We start from the raw sequence: 16166 nt of genomic DNA on the forward strand, positions 1-16166 counted from the left end.
GTATTTTTTACATTTGAGAAGACTTGTTTAATTTACTTTACTTATAATTATTTGAAAAGTCTGACTAAGCAATCTAACAATGTGCACTTACTGTTTCTGCCACTGCTTAATCATACAGAAGAATGTCTTTATTAAAGTGGTTAGCAATTGTGGACTCAACATTTTTTTTAAATATTGATTTGACAGCGACGTTGGCATAGTTCCATGATGTCATACATATTGAATTTGGCTGAATGAATAAGGTAACTGTCACAGTGACACAATCATAGTTTAAAAACTTTCAAGAGTAGAATTGCAATGGGAACTAAGTCCTTATAAATAGGAAGGCTATGTGAGCAAAGACATGGGCTATTCTGTTCTCACGTCAAAGTAAAGCACTAAATAATAGCCTGCCTTTTTTTTAACTCTCCATTGTATTTTTTTTTTTATAAAACACTCAATTTTTCTTGTACACTGTGTACATCATGTACATAAAGGTCAGAAGTGTACATGCGACGGATCTTCACGAAACACGTTCCTCTCAAAGAAACGACCAGATGAACCAATCAGAGACCTTGTTTCATCGTAGGTACCCGGATGTACCCGTGGAGCAATTAGCTACGTCATTGTTCACCGCCGGACACCCGCTGGAAATAAGGAATGGATTTACAACTGCTATTAATGTATTCATAATAGATTTCAGGTGAGTGTAATATTACTCCTACGACAAAGTAGCACTTAAACTGTGCAGTTTAAATATTTGTGGAGGCCTGTGCCGCCTAGGTTTGTTGTAGTAGCCTTACACCGGGTTATGTCGGAGAGTAGCGCAGTGAGCACACAGTGACCGGTGTCGAGCCCCTCCTTTCTAAGCTAGTTAGAAGCCCCGTTTCTCTTGTCAAGGCATCCGATTCATAGTAACTTCGTTGTGGAAACATCACACGGCCATTTAGTGTAGAGGGTAATCAGTTGTGTTGCTCTCCGCCATGTCAGTCAGCGTCCATCGCGCGGAGCTAGCTAACAGTCTTAGCAGCTCTACTGCAGCGCGAGCGGAGCCGCACGTAACGTTAGCTTCCTTCTGTAGCTGTGTGTTAACGTTCGCCGTTTCCATGGAGTCGGTGTCTGTGTTTCCGAATTGTTGGGTCGTAATCATTCGTTCTTTCCGGTCTTCGACAAGAAAGGTGAACATTCAGTCGACGCCCTGTCTTCTACAACAGTAAACTAAGGTTTAATGTGAGTTTATTGAGGTTTTGGCGGCACTGCGTGTTAAAGGCCTAGCTGCCGTCTGTTAGCCAATGTGAGCCAGTCTGCTCGAGCAGGTGGGAGGGAACAGCTGTTGTTGTAAACGTGCTTCCGACCAGGAAAGACATTTCCTCTAGATTTGTACTGTTGCCGTTCACTTACTACCTCAACAAAGGTTTCTCATTTGCATGTAAGGTCACTGAAGTCGGTAGTTCTACACATTTGTTAAATCAAATGTTTTCCATTGCAAATGTTTTTCTGGATGTAAACTCATAATGTAGAACTTGTGTTGCCTATAATTTGCTTAGCCTACCAATATCATAGTTAATGTTGCTCCCGGATATAAACATTTCTTCAATTCAATGTGGTGATAGACTCAGATATTATTTATTCAATATAAGTTGTTGATCAAGAAGCCATTGCGGTCGATTTTTGTCATAGTTAGCTTGATTTTAGGTTATCATAGTTTAGTAATTTTGCTTACACTTTGATACCGTATTTTAAAGCCCGCTGTGCTGTTGCTGGGAATAGTTAGGTGTAGGGCATCACCAAGACAGTGCAGAAACTTTCTCTCTACACGTGAAATGTTTAATCTAAGTGGATATGAAATAATTGCCTGTTTACGTTGAATAACATTACTCGATCATGGTGAAACGTTCTAGTTCAAAAAGAACAATATATTTTACTATGTAGACATCTTTATTCGTTAGCAATTGCATATGGTGGTTGTAATCTTAATTGTGATGTAATGTGTGATAACAATAAAACAAGAATAAATTGGTGTTCAAATTTTCTCATTCAAACAAACCGCAAAGACAACTTTACTTTACTGTATAAGAATACAGCTTTTCAAAGCCAATATATTTTTATTGGTTAAAGATGACTCACATACTCGTCTACATGAAAAAAATTACCAATCTTTGTTTTTCTACATCCAGTGAACTAATATACTTGTGTATGTCTGCCTCCACACAGCAATGAACAATGACCATAGTTGACAGATCATCAGAGAAGTCTGACCACGAGTCAGTCGGGTGTAAGCGATCTCCTTTCACCAGTGGAGACGTGGGGATGGACGGCAGCTGTTCCAGCAGCTGGGCAGTGGGTCCCACCATGCCCAGTGACTCTCCGAGGCTAAAGGCTTCAGGAGGCTGCCTGGGCCCCATGCCTGGAGCTGCTGTTTACAACAGCACGCAATCCTCTGTGGAAAGACCTAAAGAGCAAGGTGAGAACTGGGCTTTTATCAGCTGTGAGTTTAATGCACATATGAGACTGCGACAAATCTATTGAAGTTGTTGTTTTGAGACCTGGCTATCTTAATTTAGGAAAGTAATCTAAATAAAGATTATGTTGCTGTGTGTCCACTGTCTGTTCATAAATGGCTGTTATTGATTAAATTCCACAGGAAATTAACCTAAATTTCCTGAGGGAGTCATCCCAAAGGATCAATAAAGTTTAGTCTAAGTCTAAGGTGGCAATCTCTTTCAAGCAAATGGAGTTGTTGTTTTCCAGAAATGTTGTTCATTGTCGATGAAGCACTTTACTGAGGAAGACAAACTTTATCGTGCTATTTCTGTTTGAGTGACACAACTGGTTTTGTGGGTGTTGTTTTGTTGCTTCCGCTCCACTTTCATTCATCCAGTTACATAACCAGGCCAGTTTTCAAACGAGAGTATGATCAATCACTTCAGCAGGTGACGCATCCAAGTTCTGACATAAAGAGCAGCCGCCTTACGTTACCAAATCAAAAGAGAAGGCACATGTTATCTTCTCTTCTTCAGCTCATTTCTGCTTCATGGTTTATTACAGCAGAAAATACCGACATGTCTTCAGAATGTGTCAGTGTGATCATATATTGGCCATTTAGCATATTATGATTGTAATAATTTTATTCAGCATAGCACTTGTTGATGTCCTTGACAAAGAAAAAGGATTGAGTAGGATGTGAATAATAACATTGGCTCTCTCTGGTTGGCGCAGTGATATGCTGTGACGACGGCATCGACTTGCCCCAGAAGGTCCTCTTCCCTGCAGAGCGGCTCCACCTAAAGTGGACCCAGGTTCACCGCATTGGTGCGGGACTGCAGAACATGGGGAACACCTGCTTCCTCAACTCGGCCCTACAGTGTCTCACCTACACGGCTCCATTTGCAAACTACATGCTGACTCGAGAGCACTCCAAAACATGTACGTTGGCGTGTTACCGTGCCTCTCCATGCCAAGGAAGCATTTGTGCAACTGTGCAGTCACACAGTTGTTTTCATAACAATCTTTGTCGCTTCAGCACTATCTATGAGCACTCTGTTCTCGCCTGAATATTGTCAACTTTTATCCGTCTGTTTCCACCGCAGGTCACGAGCCGGGGTTCTGTATGATGTGCACCATGCAAAACCACATCATTCAAGTTTTTGCCAACTCTGGGAATGTCATTAAACCCATTGGTGTGCTCAATGAGCTCAAAAGTAAGAGATTTTCTACGAAGCAAAAAAACAGATGTAGTACCCTCTCAAAATGATGACTTGTTGAGAGAGACAGGTGGTGCTGTTTGCCTGTTTACCTTTGTACTTTTGGAGGGAATTTTTGGTGGGGAGTTTGTGGTCTGCTGCTAACAAGATACTCACAGTCAACATTAACTAGCAAGTGTGATACCATAAAATAACTTTCTGTGTTTCTCGTCACGCAGGGATTGCAAAGCACTTCCGCTACGGAAGCCAGGAGGATGCCCATGAGTTCCTGCGGTACACAGTGGATGCTATGCAAAAGTCCTGCTTACCTGGAACCAAGTATGTTTCATTTCTTTCCAAAAAACCTAAACAGTTGTAAGTGTTTGACATTATTAGGGGATTTTGGCCACTCCCCTTGGGTTCATGTGGTTCACATTCTCCCCCCTCGTTACCTTCCTACAGAGCGGCCCAAGGTTCGTCACAAGCCAAAGTATTTAGCTTAAATTCCTCTGCCTCACGTGTTAGGACTGGCAGGGTTTTTTCCTCGCTCTAAATAAGGCGTTGGTGGTACCTTTCATATTTATTATACAAATGAATGTGCCCTGTTCTACATTAAAATGAACGCAACATAATGGCGAAATAGTTTCCTTCTACATTTCAAGCAAATATGTTGAATTAAATGATGACTGTGTCCGTTCTCCAGCTAGCCTCTCATAGCTTTTTGACTGTCATAGATGAATGAAGCTATGTGATCACAGACTTTGCTGTCTCCTGGTCTTGACTTTGAGGAACACTCTGCACACTGCAGACTCTGATTCTACCTCAATGATAACTCAGACATAGAGAAACAAAGTGTTGTGTTTTTTTTGGAGTCCCCAGCTCAGGCTACTTCAGGCCTGTGTACGAGTCTCCCTTAATTTGACACTGCAGTAGTGACTGGATTTTATTTTTAGACCCTTTTCACACAGCCCTAACTGAAGTCACTGCAGGAACCGCAAACATATTAAAGCTTCCATGTATCTTTAGAAGATAATTTTTGCTAAACATTCAAAAGGAACTCTAAAAGTTGTATTTTAGAATCCTCAGGTTGGTTCTTCTTCTGTGGTAACAGGCGACCTTTCAACTACTACACTAGCTCTAATTCCTTTTCTCACTCCTGCTCATTAGGCTGTCATATCAGAGGACTTTACTGTTCAAAATAGAAGGATAGAACACACAAGTAGCGAACCACTGAACCACCATGCCTGTTTTAAGTCTGTGTTCTACTATTCCCACAGACATGTGATTTATTTAGGAGTCACACTATTGTATAATGACTTTTTTGGGTGGTTTTTCATCCTAATATTTGTTTTGTTTTGACAGATTGGACAGGCAAACACAGGCAACCACTTTCATCCATCAAGTATTTGGAGGTCACCTAAGATCCAGAGGTAAACTATGAAAAGCTGTCATGCTGCACTTGTTGATTCCCTTTAGAGCTTTTCTATATGACTGAATTAATTCTGCTTTTCACCTTTTCCAGTTAAATGTTTAAACTGCAAAGCAGTCTCCGACACCTTTGATCCTTTTCTGGATATTACTTTGGAAATAAAGGTAATTAAAAAAAAATTCTGGAACTTACAGGTGAAATATTTCTGATATATTTTACTGCCAATGTGTCACAAAGTAATTCAGACTAAAGAAAACATCCCAAACATTTTTCTCTGTCCATGCAGACGGCTCCCAGTGTCTCCAAGGCTCTGGAGCAGTTTGTCAAACCAGAACAGCTGGATGGAGAAAACGCCTACAAATGCACCAAGTACGTCCTTTTGTCGTTAACTACAAACACCGGCGGCTTCTCATTGACCGTCGTCCTTTTGTTTGTTTGTTTATTTAAATGTTTAAAAAGTTTTCTCACTCACCGACTTTGCTTCTTTAGGTGCAAAAAGATGGTCACAGCCTCAAAGAGATTCACCATCCATCGCAACTCAAACGTTCTCACGCTCTCACTCAAACGCTTTGCAAACTTCAGTGGAGGCAAAATAACAAAGGTGCCGTTACACGTCCACAAAACCATAATTATGCACCTTCGTGTTGTTTAATTAATGTAGTTTAAGTAATGTCCACATAGATTTAGTAACAACCAGCCGATTTGTTTGTTTTGATCATCAGGATGTGAAATATCCAGAGTACCTGGACCTGCGGCCCTTCATGTCTCAGTCTCAAGGGGAGCCCCTGTTCTACGGCCTGTACGCTGTGCTGGTCCACTCTGGATTCAGCTGTCATGCTGGTCACTACTTCTGCTATATTAAGGTACCGCACTGCTGCCAATCACTTCACTAATCTGTCAAGCACGTTAGAAAACATCCGTCTCCCTGTCACACTTTTCATCAGCTCACTGTCCTGTTTTGTCTCCAGGCCAGCAATGGGCAGTGGTATCAGATGAATGACTCGTCCGTGTCTGTCAGTGACCTCAGGTCTGTTCTCAATCAGCAGGCCTATGTCCTTTTCTACATCAAGTAAGTGAACATTTATTGGGTTTTAAAAACTCATGAAGAAGACCTAATCTCAGGAAACCCTCATGTGACCTCGTTTATCTCAGTAGTTCTTATCAATCAGTCTTTATTTATATATAGCATCAATTCATAACAAGTGCTATTTCAAGACACTTTACAAAAAGCAGATAGAGGACTTTACTCTTTTTCTTTAAACATCAACAAAAGAGCAGGTAAACAAACCATGCTCGTCCTTATCTTAATGTCTCAATTGTCTTCAGTTAAGTTTTGCTGCTAAGAATTTGTTTTTTTATAGTATTGCTATTTTTTTTAATTGCTTTTTAAAAAAAAATTTAATTGTCATGTTTATTGTTATTCTTTAGTGCCTTTTTCTTTTTTCTTAATGCACTGCAGGTTTGCACTATGGGTTGAGGGGATTGAAATTTCATCTGTGCTGTATGTTTGACATGGAGCATATTTGACAAATACAGCCTAGCCTACCTTACGTTTACAAAAAAGCAGGTAGAGGACCTTACTTATTGCTATATTACAAGAGGCCAGCTTAATCCGTCATAGCGTGGCAAGAAGAAACTTCCCTTTAACAGGCAGAAATCTTCAGCAGACCCCGGGCTCATGACGGAACAGCCATCTGCTAAACTGCGCTGGGCTTGAAAAGGGGACGGGGGAGATGGGATAAGTCTTAATGTATTTTTTTGTTTTGTGTTCCTAGATCCAGCGACGTGAAGAAAACTGGGGACTATGGTCACATTGGCCATAACCCAAGCATCCCTGGTCAGTCATCTCCCCGGCCGGTGGTGATACCACGCATCAACACCACGGCCCACCACAACAACATTGGCTTCATAGGTCCTCAGCTGCCACCACAAATGACAAAGGTACAGCAGACTTGTTTGTTGACATGCTGTTGAAAGGTAGAGCCAGTGTTGGACAGAGAAACTCAGACTTTTTTTTGTGCATTTGTATCGTCCTCAGAACTCCCTTCACGTTAACGGGAATGGATCTCTGCGGGATTATCCCAACAACTCAAAACCCAGCACCAGCAGCAGTGTTGTAGGAAAACCTAACCACGGGCTGGGGTCTTCCACTTCATCCATCTCCCACTCAATCAGCCGGCCCACCATGATCCCTGATCACGACAAACGCCAGAAGCTTTCATTCTTCATCGGACAAGGCAAGCAGAAGCGCCCAACCTCCTCGTCCTCCTCGTCCTCCTACAGCCAGCCGTCCTCTGCCAGCAGCAGCTCCTGTTCCTCCTCCAGCTCTTTATCCTCGTCACAGTCTACCTCAGATGTCCACTCAGACGTCCGCTTTGTTCCACGTCAGCTAAACCGCGTTAACGGCACGTCCTGCAGTAACGGAGAGCACCACGCCGGAGGGAACGGAGCACCGTTCTTGGTGCCGTACAGCCAAGAGTCTTCAGAGGAATCAGACCAGGAGAACTGTGGTACCCTGGGAAATGGCTGCTTAGGAAAGTCTTCTCATCTGAACGGAAACAAGAGGCCAGGAGAAGTGTTCAGTAACTCTCCTCGGGGCACAAACGGAGACTCGGGCGTGCACCACAACGGATTAAACGGATCTGCCAATGGAATCTCCAAACCCAGTCAAAACGGGCACCATTATGGACCCCACAAAGTGAACGGACACAACAACCCTGATAAAGTAAGATCTATTCTTTGTGTTTTTGATCTTATTTTTCTTTTTATAATATACTGAACACTTTTTTTTTGTCACGCAATTTTATCTGTGTAGTGATGACAGTGTGTTTGTGTTCCTCAGGACTCTGGCAGTAATTATTCCGGTTCGCTCCATGTGGCTACCGCTGCTGCAAACGGACTGGACAATGAGCAAAGACACACAAGGTAAGATTAGCACTCAAGTCATGGGACAGCCGAACATGCTACCCTTTAGTGCCGCCCCATCCCAAAACACACACACGCACCACACGCATGCTGGGGGAAATTTCTTGGACTGACCTTTTTTTTATTTTTTTAAATTTAGAGTTTCAAAACTGAGCTTTACCCACCTTGTGATTAAACACACACGTGCTTTGTTTCCCCAGCAAAGAGGCACACCATCCTGCCTCTGAGGCGACTTCCTCTCAGAGCGTCCACGCCGCTGCCAGTGAGAGCCAGCACATCCCCGATCCCGACACAAGGGCTAAAACTGTGTCCGAGACTCCTCCTGATTTCCCCCCATCGTCCACTGCTAGCTCTCCCTCTTCAGCTACGGCTACAAACCCCAGTTCTGTGACATCGACAGAATCTGCATCCTTTCCTACTCACAATAGCAACTTGAATGCAGCCTTATCCACCCCGTCAGACTGCTCCCAAAGCACCAACGGGCCCTCTGCAGCTCAGCTAAAGGCTCGCAGAGGTGCAGGTGAAGCAGTGACTAGACCACAGACAAACTTTTCATCAGCAGGGAGCGAAGGACGCACCGATGGCAAAGACCCGCAGTACAAAGAAAACGTAAAAGGCAATGAAGGACATAGTTGTAGAGACAGGGAGAAGGACAGATCGTACTCTGACTGGAGCAGAGACCGGGAGAGACACTACAGAGACAGAAGTCCGGCGCGAGAAAGCGATGCGGATCGACAGCGTAACAGGCGGGACTACAGACACCCCCGTCAGCGCTCGCACAGAGATCGTTTGCCTCCTCAGAATCGACACAACAGGGACTGGGAGTCTGAACGTCGACGGGAGCGACCTCCCCAGCACCCCAGGGAGCGCGATCGGGACAGAAGCTCGACTCATTACTACCGCTACGAGTCCATAGAGGACTGGCAGCGTGGACAGAGGGGACGCGTCTACCCACAACGCGATGAGTCGAATGGTTACAGAAGGGGGCAGGAGAGAAGAGATTCCCGGTTGATGAAGGACAAAAGCAACGGCGGGGAGAGAGACTATCACCTGCCTAAAGAAAGAGAGACTTCTTCTTTTGCTGCAGGGACAGAAACCGCGTCCAAGTCCAACAGCTCTCCCCCCAAAGCTCCCCTATCCTCGTCTAAATCTGCTCCAGGCACGGAGGATCAAAATCATAAGAAGAGTCGGAGCAAGGACAGGGAGGGTAGCAGCGAGGCCCGTCACTCTAAAAAACACAAAAAGAGCAAGAAGAAGAAGAAGTCGAAGGATAAAGACAGATCCTGCGAGAGCGGGTGAGTGATAATATCTTTGTCTCAGGAGGGGAAGTCATATTTAGCAATAACTGAATTTTAAAGTGTCATTGCCACTCAGAAGTCAATCTACATTCACTCCAAGCAGTAATTATTTGAGTCATTTTTCAGGATGCAAGATTAAAACTAGTGTCTGAGTTGAGCTCTTCAAATCAAGATTTGTAACCAACCAAGCGAATGACCATTTTAGAAAAACAAAAGGTTCACTGCTTTTTTAACCACTTTGGATTTTAGCATTCAAACTAGGCGTCTCCTCTCTGGCTCATTGACACCAGGAGGGCACGTCCGCTGCAGAGCTTACCGTCTGCTTACGCCTCAAGCGACCCAAGAAATGTACATTAGTTGAAAGTGAAGACCCGATGATGTAGCATGCTAGCACACCGCTAACTGCCTGTTCAACAGAAAGAATCAGTGACTGAAAAGCTAACTAGCTCTGCTCTGCGTCTCAGCTCACATTTCCTCCACTTCCCAAACGAACCTGCATGCCGACTTTGAAATACACCAGCTCCCAGTGTGTCCATCCATAGAGGACACCTTTGTGGTCCCCTGTTTACTACCTTTTTATTGACATTAATCCATAAAATCCTAGGAGACGAGAGAAGGAGAAACAGAGTGAAGTATGTATTTGAGTTTCTTAAACAAAATTACAGCAAACAAAGAGAAGCTGGCTTGTGTGTGTGTGTGTGTGTGTGTGTGTGTGTGTGTGTGTGTGTGTGTGTGTGTGTGTGTGTGTGTGTGTGTGTGTGTGTGTGTGTGTGTGTGTGTGTGTGTGTGTGTGTGTGTGTGTGTGTGTGTGTGTGTGTGTGTGTGTGTGTGTGTGTGTGTGTGTGTGTGTGTGTGTGTGTGTGTGTGTGAGAATAGAAGGGGAACAATTAATTGATTCAATCAACGGACACTTTATTTGCTCCACTTTGCAAGTACTGGATCGGACCCCCTTTTGCCTTCAGAACAGCTTTAATTCTCCGTGGCATAGAGTCAACACGGTGCAGGAATCATTTCTTGACAGATGTTGGTTCATGTTGACATGACAGCATCACAAAGTTTCTGCAGGTTTGTCGGCTGCACGGCCCTGAGACACTTCTCCTGTTCCAACAAATCCCAAAGAGAGGGGCTTCTTTGGATTGAGGTTTGGTGACTGTGGAGGCCGTTTGTGTACAGTGAACTCATTGTCATGTTTGAGATGATGTGCGCTTTATGACCTGCTGGAAGAGCCATCGGATGATGGGTATGCTGTCATTGCTCAGGTCGGCTGTGGCGTTTCAACGATGCTCAGTTTTTATGCAGAAAAAATGAAGCCAATGCGGAAAGGCAAGATCCTTCAGTCCATTGAGTGTCGGCTTGATTCCGTCTGCAGAAGACACAGAGACGCCCACTCAGTTATTCCAACACATACTGTAAATATAAATGGACAAAGCCCGAGTGATGTCATCCATTCCATACAGTCTGTGGACAGCCCTGAAACCTTGTATTCAGGCCGATACGACACAGTCTAAAGGTTGAAGGTGATGTTAAGAGGGATTCTCTTTCATGGGTGTTGTGCCTCTTACAAGACAGCACTGTGTGCAGGTTGATAACTCTTGACTTTTGTTCTTGGATTGATTGATTACTTTGTGTTGTCCGTGTTCTCCTAGAAGCTCCGATGTTGACTCCGACAGAGCTGCCGAAACAAAAAAGAAGAAGAAGAAAAAGAGGCGACACCGGGACAGCGAGGAGGAGCAGCACAGCCCGGGAGCCGCTCGCAGCCACAAGAACAGAAGCAGCGAGGAGAGGGGGAGCCGCAAGAGACATCACCATGACGACGACGATGACGACAAGAACGCTAAACACGACAACGGTTTCTCACCAGAAAAGCGGCGGCGCACAGATCGCTCTGACGACAGCGGCGATCAGCAACTCCCCGCCCACCACACCTCACCCACCCATTCCTTTCACCGCCGTCTCAATGGGTTCACAGGTACGTCTGCTGTTTCGCAGTCAAGTTGTTCTCAAAAATCATGAAAGTACTGGCTTAAATGCTGCTGTCGTGTCCTTTTGATTCGAAGTGTCGATGATGTTTTGCAGGAAACTGTTTCAGCCAAACCAATGGCGACACCCACAGCCCCTCGGGGGGCTTGAAGCACTGACTCGGTGAGTGGGTGTCCTCCCCACACAGTCCCAGCTGATACACAGTGGCGGGGGGGGGGGGGGGGGGGGGGGGGCTCTCCTGTATACGTTGTCTCTGCTCTCAGATGACATGGAGGCTTCTTCTTCTGTGTTTCAGACCCATCGCCACCATTTTCACAACAGCAGAGGAATGACAACAACCTTTTTGAAGTGGTGCTTCGTAAATGGGAATCAAATGTATTTTTATCGCAACTGAAGTGTTTTAGACGTTCACAAAAACATTTTTAAGGGCATTGTTTTGTTTAGAGTGATTCTTCTAAAAATGGTTAAAAAAAAAAAAAAACTGCCACCGCAAACATTTATGATGAGAAATATTAATATATACTTGTATGAACACAAGCAAAGCCTGGAGCTTAAACATCTCAGCTGCTGCTCAGTGGAACTCAGGACATGAAAAATGAACATCCATCACCGATCTACCCGCTTCAAATCCCAACGAATCAAAAGGGAAATGTGTTGCCTCAGAAAAAATAATGACTTCAAGTTTAAGATATCCCCATATCCAGAGAGTTACTATGTTTGAGTTTTTAATTGTTCCCAGTGGGAGTGGACTTACTCACGGGGGAGATTTTTTCTAAATGGAACAGAAGGTGATGGGAACAGGACTTCTCTGACTGATACCTCCACGTTGAACCCTGGACTGACTTGAGAACATTTCCCACCTTAAGAAAACGTTAAGTTTCCATTCTTCTCAGAAGCCTAAGATTCACACTGTAATTTTAAAACTTTTTCACCTATGTGGAGGTTTTTTTCTCGAGATCATGCCTCTCTTTTTCTGTCTCACATCCTTTTTCTTTTTAAACATTTAGAGAAGAAAAAAAAACAATGCATCAAAAATGTGTTATCATGGCTGTGGACCATTTTGTGTTTGCTTTTTAATGAAAAATACAGTTTGTCTTCTCGCGTCATAAAAATACTGTGAATTTAATTTTCAACTGTACTATCAGTTACTTTTATATGTAAACATCCTGTATCAGGGTGCTCGGTAGTTTTTTTTTTTTTTTTGCTTTGTTTTTTGAAAATCTTGTTAATTTTCACCATTTTCTTTGGGCGAATGTCTGTAACGAGTCTGCTTTGATTTAGTTGTGTTTTATTTTCAACTTGACACAGAAGTTGAACACAGCTGTTCTATTTTTAGTTTAGCATGTCAGAATTTCTACATTGTATAAGGTAAAAGCCTTAAATACATTTGTTATGTCAGAAATTGTAATTTGTGGGTCTTTGACTGTTTACAAGCGACGTAATGAAAAGTACTGATTGAGACAAGTGAAGAGATGGAAGGAAACTTCAAACAAAGCTCCTGTCTGTCTTTGTATTATAAACTATTAATAGACTGATTGTACTCGAGTGTCTTGTTGAACAAGTAACAGTTAATTAATGATCTAGATGATGAAGGTGTAACCTGAAGCACTCTTCTGTGGTCACGTTTAGTTATACACTTTGATGTTCAGTTAACTTCATATTTTAGCACAGAAGCTGGTTTCATAAATGAAAAACCGAGTGAGTGCTAAGACTTACTGAATTCACAATGACACATTTAGTTTGATTATCAGCATGTATTTTTTTTATTCAAAGTTTTTCCCCCCAAATGAAGATCAAACAGGTTAAATTTCAGACTGCATCATAAAACTTAGGATTAGGCTGCGACATCGTTTGAGGGGAAAGCCTCAGATTCCAGTCGGCATTTGCACAGTATTGAAAGGTATTCTGAACCCGCTTGTTTCCTTTTATTCTTTTTAAAAACGTCTCCTTTTCTTCACATCACATTCTGTATATCTGATGTCCAGTAATAATGACAGTGTGAGGAGGCGTCACTGCTGCACTCCTCCACACTTGTAAACTTTTATCTTCTGAACAAAAAAGGTGAACGGGTAAAGGCTACAGCCGTTATGATTTACATGCTACATAAACACAACGAAGAAAAAAAAATCGAAACTGTATGTACATCTTATTCTACTATACATGCATAATGTCAAATAGTGGCTGCCTCTTTTTGTAAAACAAATTTCAGAAAAATAAATACAAAGAATTGAACTTAATCAAAGAGGACAATCTTTAATACATAACATGATGGAGTTAAACTGTGGCCACTTAAAGGGTCATTACGCTCAACATGATGTAGATTTTCTGAACCTTAACGTTGATGCTTTATGAGGTAATGAAACAAACTAAAAATGAAAACGCATATAAGCTTATGTTTCTCTTTTTTTTTTTTTTACAGTAAATCTGTTTGCATATACAGATTCAGTCACTTAATGGCTATAAATCAGACCAGCTGATTTAGAAGCTTGAGGCTTTTTGTAGTTTGGATACTACAAAAGATATTGTTAGTGTTGACAGTTTTCTGAGGATGATTGCGGTGACAGTAAAATTCCTTAAACGTCCAGCAGAGGGAGATCTTGTCACTGCCACATCAGACAAAGCTTTCCCATTGACTCCATTCCTATTTCCATTTGTTTTAAGATTCTGCACAGAAAGTCCCTCAAAAGTCTTTGCAGATGAAACAAGAACTTCACAATCAAAGCCACCGTGAATTGAGGCGCAGACAGTCCGTTTCAGTCTGAAAAAAACGCCCGCCTGCGTCCACTGCCCGTTATGCAGCCCTGAAAGAACAAGGGGAGGTCTTCATGGCTCCCCGTCACACACAAAAACAAACACTGACAAACAGGAGGATTCTGCAGGTAGCAGAAATGGAGGAGATGAAGGTGTTGAAGGTGGACAGTCCTCATTTCTTATTGGCTATCCTTCGCTTCCTGGTGGCCAGCATGTCGTAGAAAGGATCCCTGCTGATGCTGGCTCTGTGGGAAGAAAGGAAAGAATCATTGATTTTTTTCAAATTTGAGCATAATTATGAATATTTCCTTCAATCAAAGAGAGAGAAAACATCTAATCTTCATTTTGTTATGCGATTAATATTTCCAGCCTATTTTGGCATGAACTCCATGTAGTTCTTGTATTAACTTGACCTTAATCTGTCTCGTCTCCATCACTCATCCCTCAAAAAACACATTATGTCTGCAGTGCATTCTGGGAGATGTAAAAAGAAGCTTGTTTGCTTTGAGGACATTTACCGTGATTTCTTACACCTCTGAAGACGTCTGGTCTTCAACTCCACATGCTATGCTGCCACAGAAAACGTAATAAAATGCATACATGCATCAAAACTGTTTGTCAGCCTCTCACCATAAAGCCATCTCTGTTGAGAGGCGTCTGAATCAACATGTACATTTTCAGCTTAATAAGTGTGATTGGTTTTTGTCGTTATCTTTGGCTCTGATATCGCCACAAAACTCTTTTTTTTTTTCAGAAAAGCATAACTTTATATCGTGTCTCCTCGCTTAGCTAACTGCTTCTCAAGCCAGTGACGAAAATGTGTTGAGTCAAGTTGTTAAGTCAAAAGAAGGTAGCGTTCAGGGGGTTTGTTGTAGGACCTTTTTTCGCTGAGAATTTTCTCCTCCTGTAGACTGAAACACTTCGTAAGCAGTAAATTAAAGTTAAAAAAAAAACAGTAAATGAAAATCCAACTCAAGTAAAATAACAGCAGAATGGCACTAAAACAATCAACAAAGCTTAAAAGACTAACGAGTAGAATATTAATCATTTTGTCTTTCTACATAAACCCTTTCACAGTTTACTGATGTTGTCATTACAAATAGTGCCTGGAGGTTGTTTTAGTTCGTGTTAACGCAGCTCAACGGCCTCTCATGCATTCTGAACACACAAAAATCAATGCTTAATTTCTACAAGTGTCCCCACACACAGGCACACCCTGATGAGGAGAAAATCCTGCAGAGACCTGCTGCTTTCCCAGCAGAGGAAAAGTGGACACGCTGAGAGCACCAGCATGAAAACATCAGGGGCTGTTTCTAGCCATGCAGATGAGTCAGGTGGGACATTGTGGATGTCAGTGTGTGTGTGTGTGTGTGTGAGAGAGAGAGAATCTGCTGACCACGGGACAGTCTGCCGCCCCGGCAGCTGAGTCAAATGAGAGTGTGTTTTAGGCAGCACAGCTCTGTTTGTCATGCTGAGTCCAATCTGTGATCTGTTCGGCGGTAGACGAATTACCTGAAAGCCAGACTTGAGTAAAACTACAAATATGATACCAGAAAATGACTTTGGTAGAAGTGAACGTCTGCTATTTAAATATTACTCGAGTAAAAAATCCCACATCCCGAGACAACCACATTAATAATACTCTTAGAGCAAACGTAGCACAAAAGGTTCCATGACAGAAATGTGAAATCTCAACAAAAGCACAGATAGTCCTTGAAATAGTACAATTACTGTGTGACATACAGTAACACCCCTGTCCTACAGTGACAGGGGGGGGGGGGGTGTAACTGGACTAAAATAAACACTGTGGCTTCACACTTTTTATTTTTGTACTAAAAGCAGAAGGAGAGCTGCAACAGTAGAGTGAAAAGTGTAACACAGACAGCGTGTCATCTGAAGGTCAACAGTCTCTTCACCCTCCTTTTTCCAATCACTTCAAAGCTTTGAAGCCAGCGCAAGATTTCCAGTAACTTAGCTTTTAAACCCATCACCATGTTTAATGGATACACATATGTCGATGCTAAACAGTTTATAAATATCATTAGAGCAACAACAGGGGTAATATGTAACATGATTTCTGCTGTGATATTGATCATATTTGCTGTTAAAGCTGCAGCTGAG

General features: G+C 42.7%; 2 protein-coding genes across 6 annotated transcripts in view; one reads left to right on the plus strand and one right to left on the minus strand.

Annotated features, from left to right (window-relative positions):
• Positions 1-114: 114 nt before the first annotated feature.
• usp42 (ubiquitin specific peptidase 42) lies at positions 115-12834 on the plus strand. Of its 5 annotated transcripts, none has more exons than XM_079334078.1 (17): positions 115-682; positions 2194-2443; positions 3199-3405; positions 3570-3680; positions 3902-4001; positions 5025-5092; positions 5185-5255; positions 5378-5692; positions 5814-5954; positions 6060-6160; positions 6867-7032; positions 7130-7816; positions 7934-8016; positions 8217-9311; positions 10961-11283; positions 11391-11456; positions 11590-12834. In XM_079334078.1, the coding sequence occupies exons 2-16, from the start codon at positions 2203-2205 to the stop codon at positions 11450-11452; spliced, it is 3771 nt and encodes a 1256-aa protein (XP_079190204.1). In that variant the 5' UTR covers positions 115-682; positions 2194-2202; the 3' UTR covers positions 11453-11456; positions 11590-12834. The 5 variants fall into 5 exon arrangements, with proteins under 5 accessions (XP_079190204.1, XP_079190203.1, XP_079190207.1 ...); XM_079334081.1 differs by having other exon boundaries at positions 444-682; positions 5378-5460; positions 5581-5692; positions 11391-12834; XM_079334077.1 differs by having other exon boundaries at positions 11391-12834.
• A 65-nt stretch (positions 12835-12899) lies between these two features.
• The window catches only part of LOC306817315 (cytohesin-3-like), a 33262-nt gene continuing 29995 nt past the window's right edge, over positions 12900-16166 (minus strand). The window contains exon 13 of the mRNA XM_079334094.1: positions 12900-14290. Coding sequence (XP_079190220.1) covers positions 14218-14290 — 73 coding nt within the window. The 3' untranslated portion in view covers positions 12900-14217. The remainder of the gene's footprint in view (positions 14291-16166) is intronic.

Source organism: Symphodus melops (assembly GCF_947650265.1).
Source record: "Symphodus melops genome assembly, chromosome: 21".
In the NCBI taxonomy this organism is placed as follows: domain Eukaryota; kingdom Metazoa; phylum Chordata; class Actinopteri; order Labriformes; family Labridae; genus Symphodus; species Symphodus melops.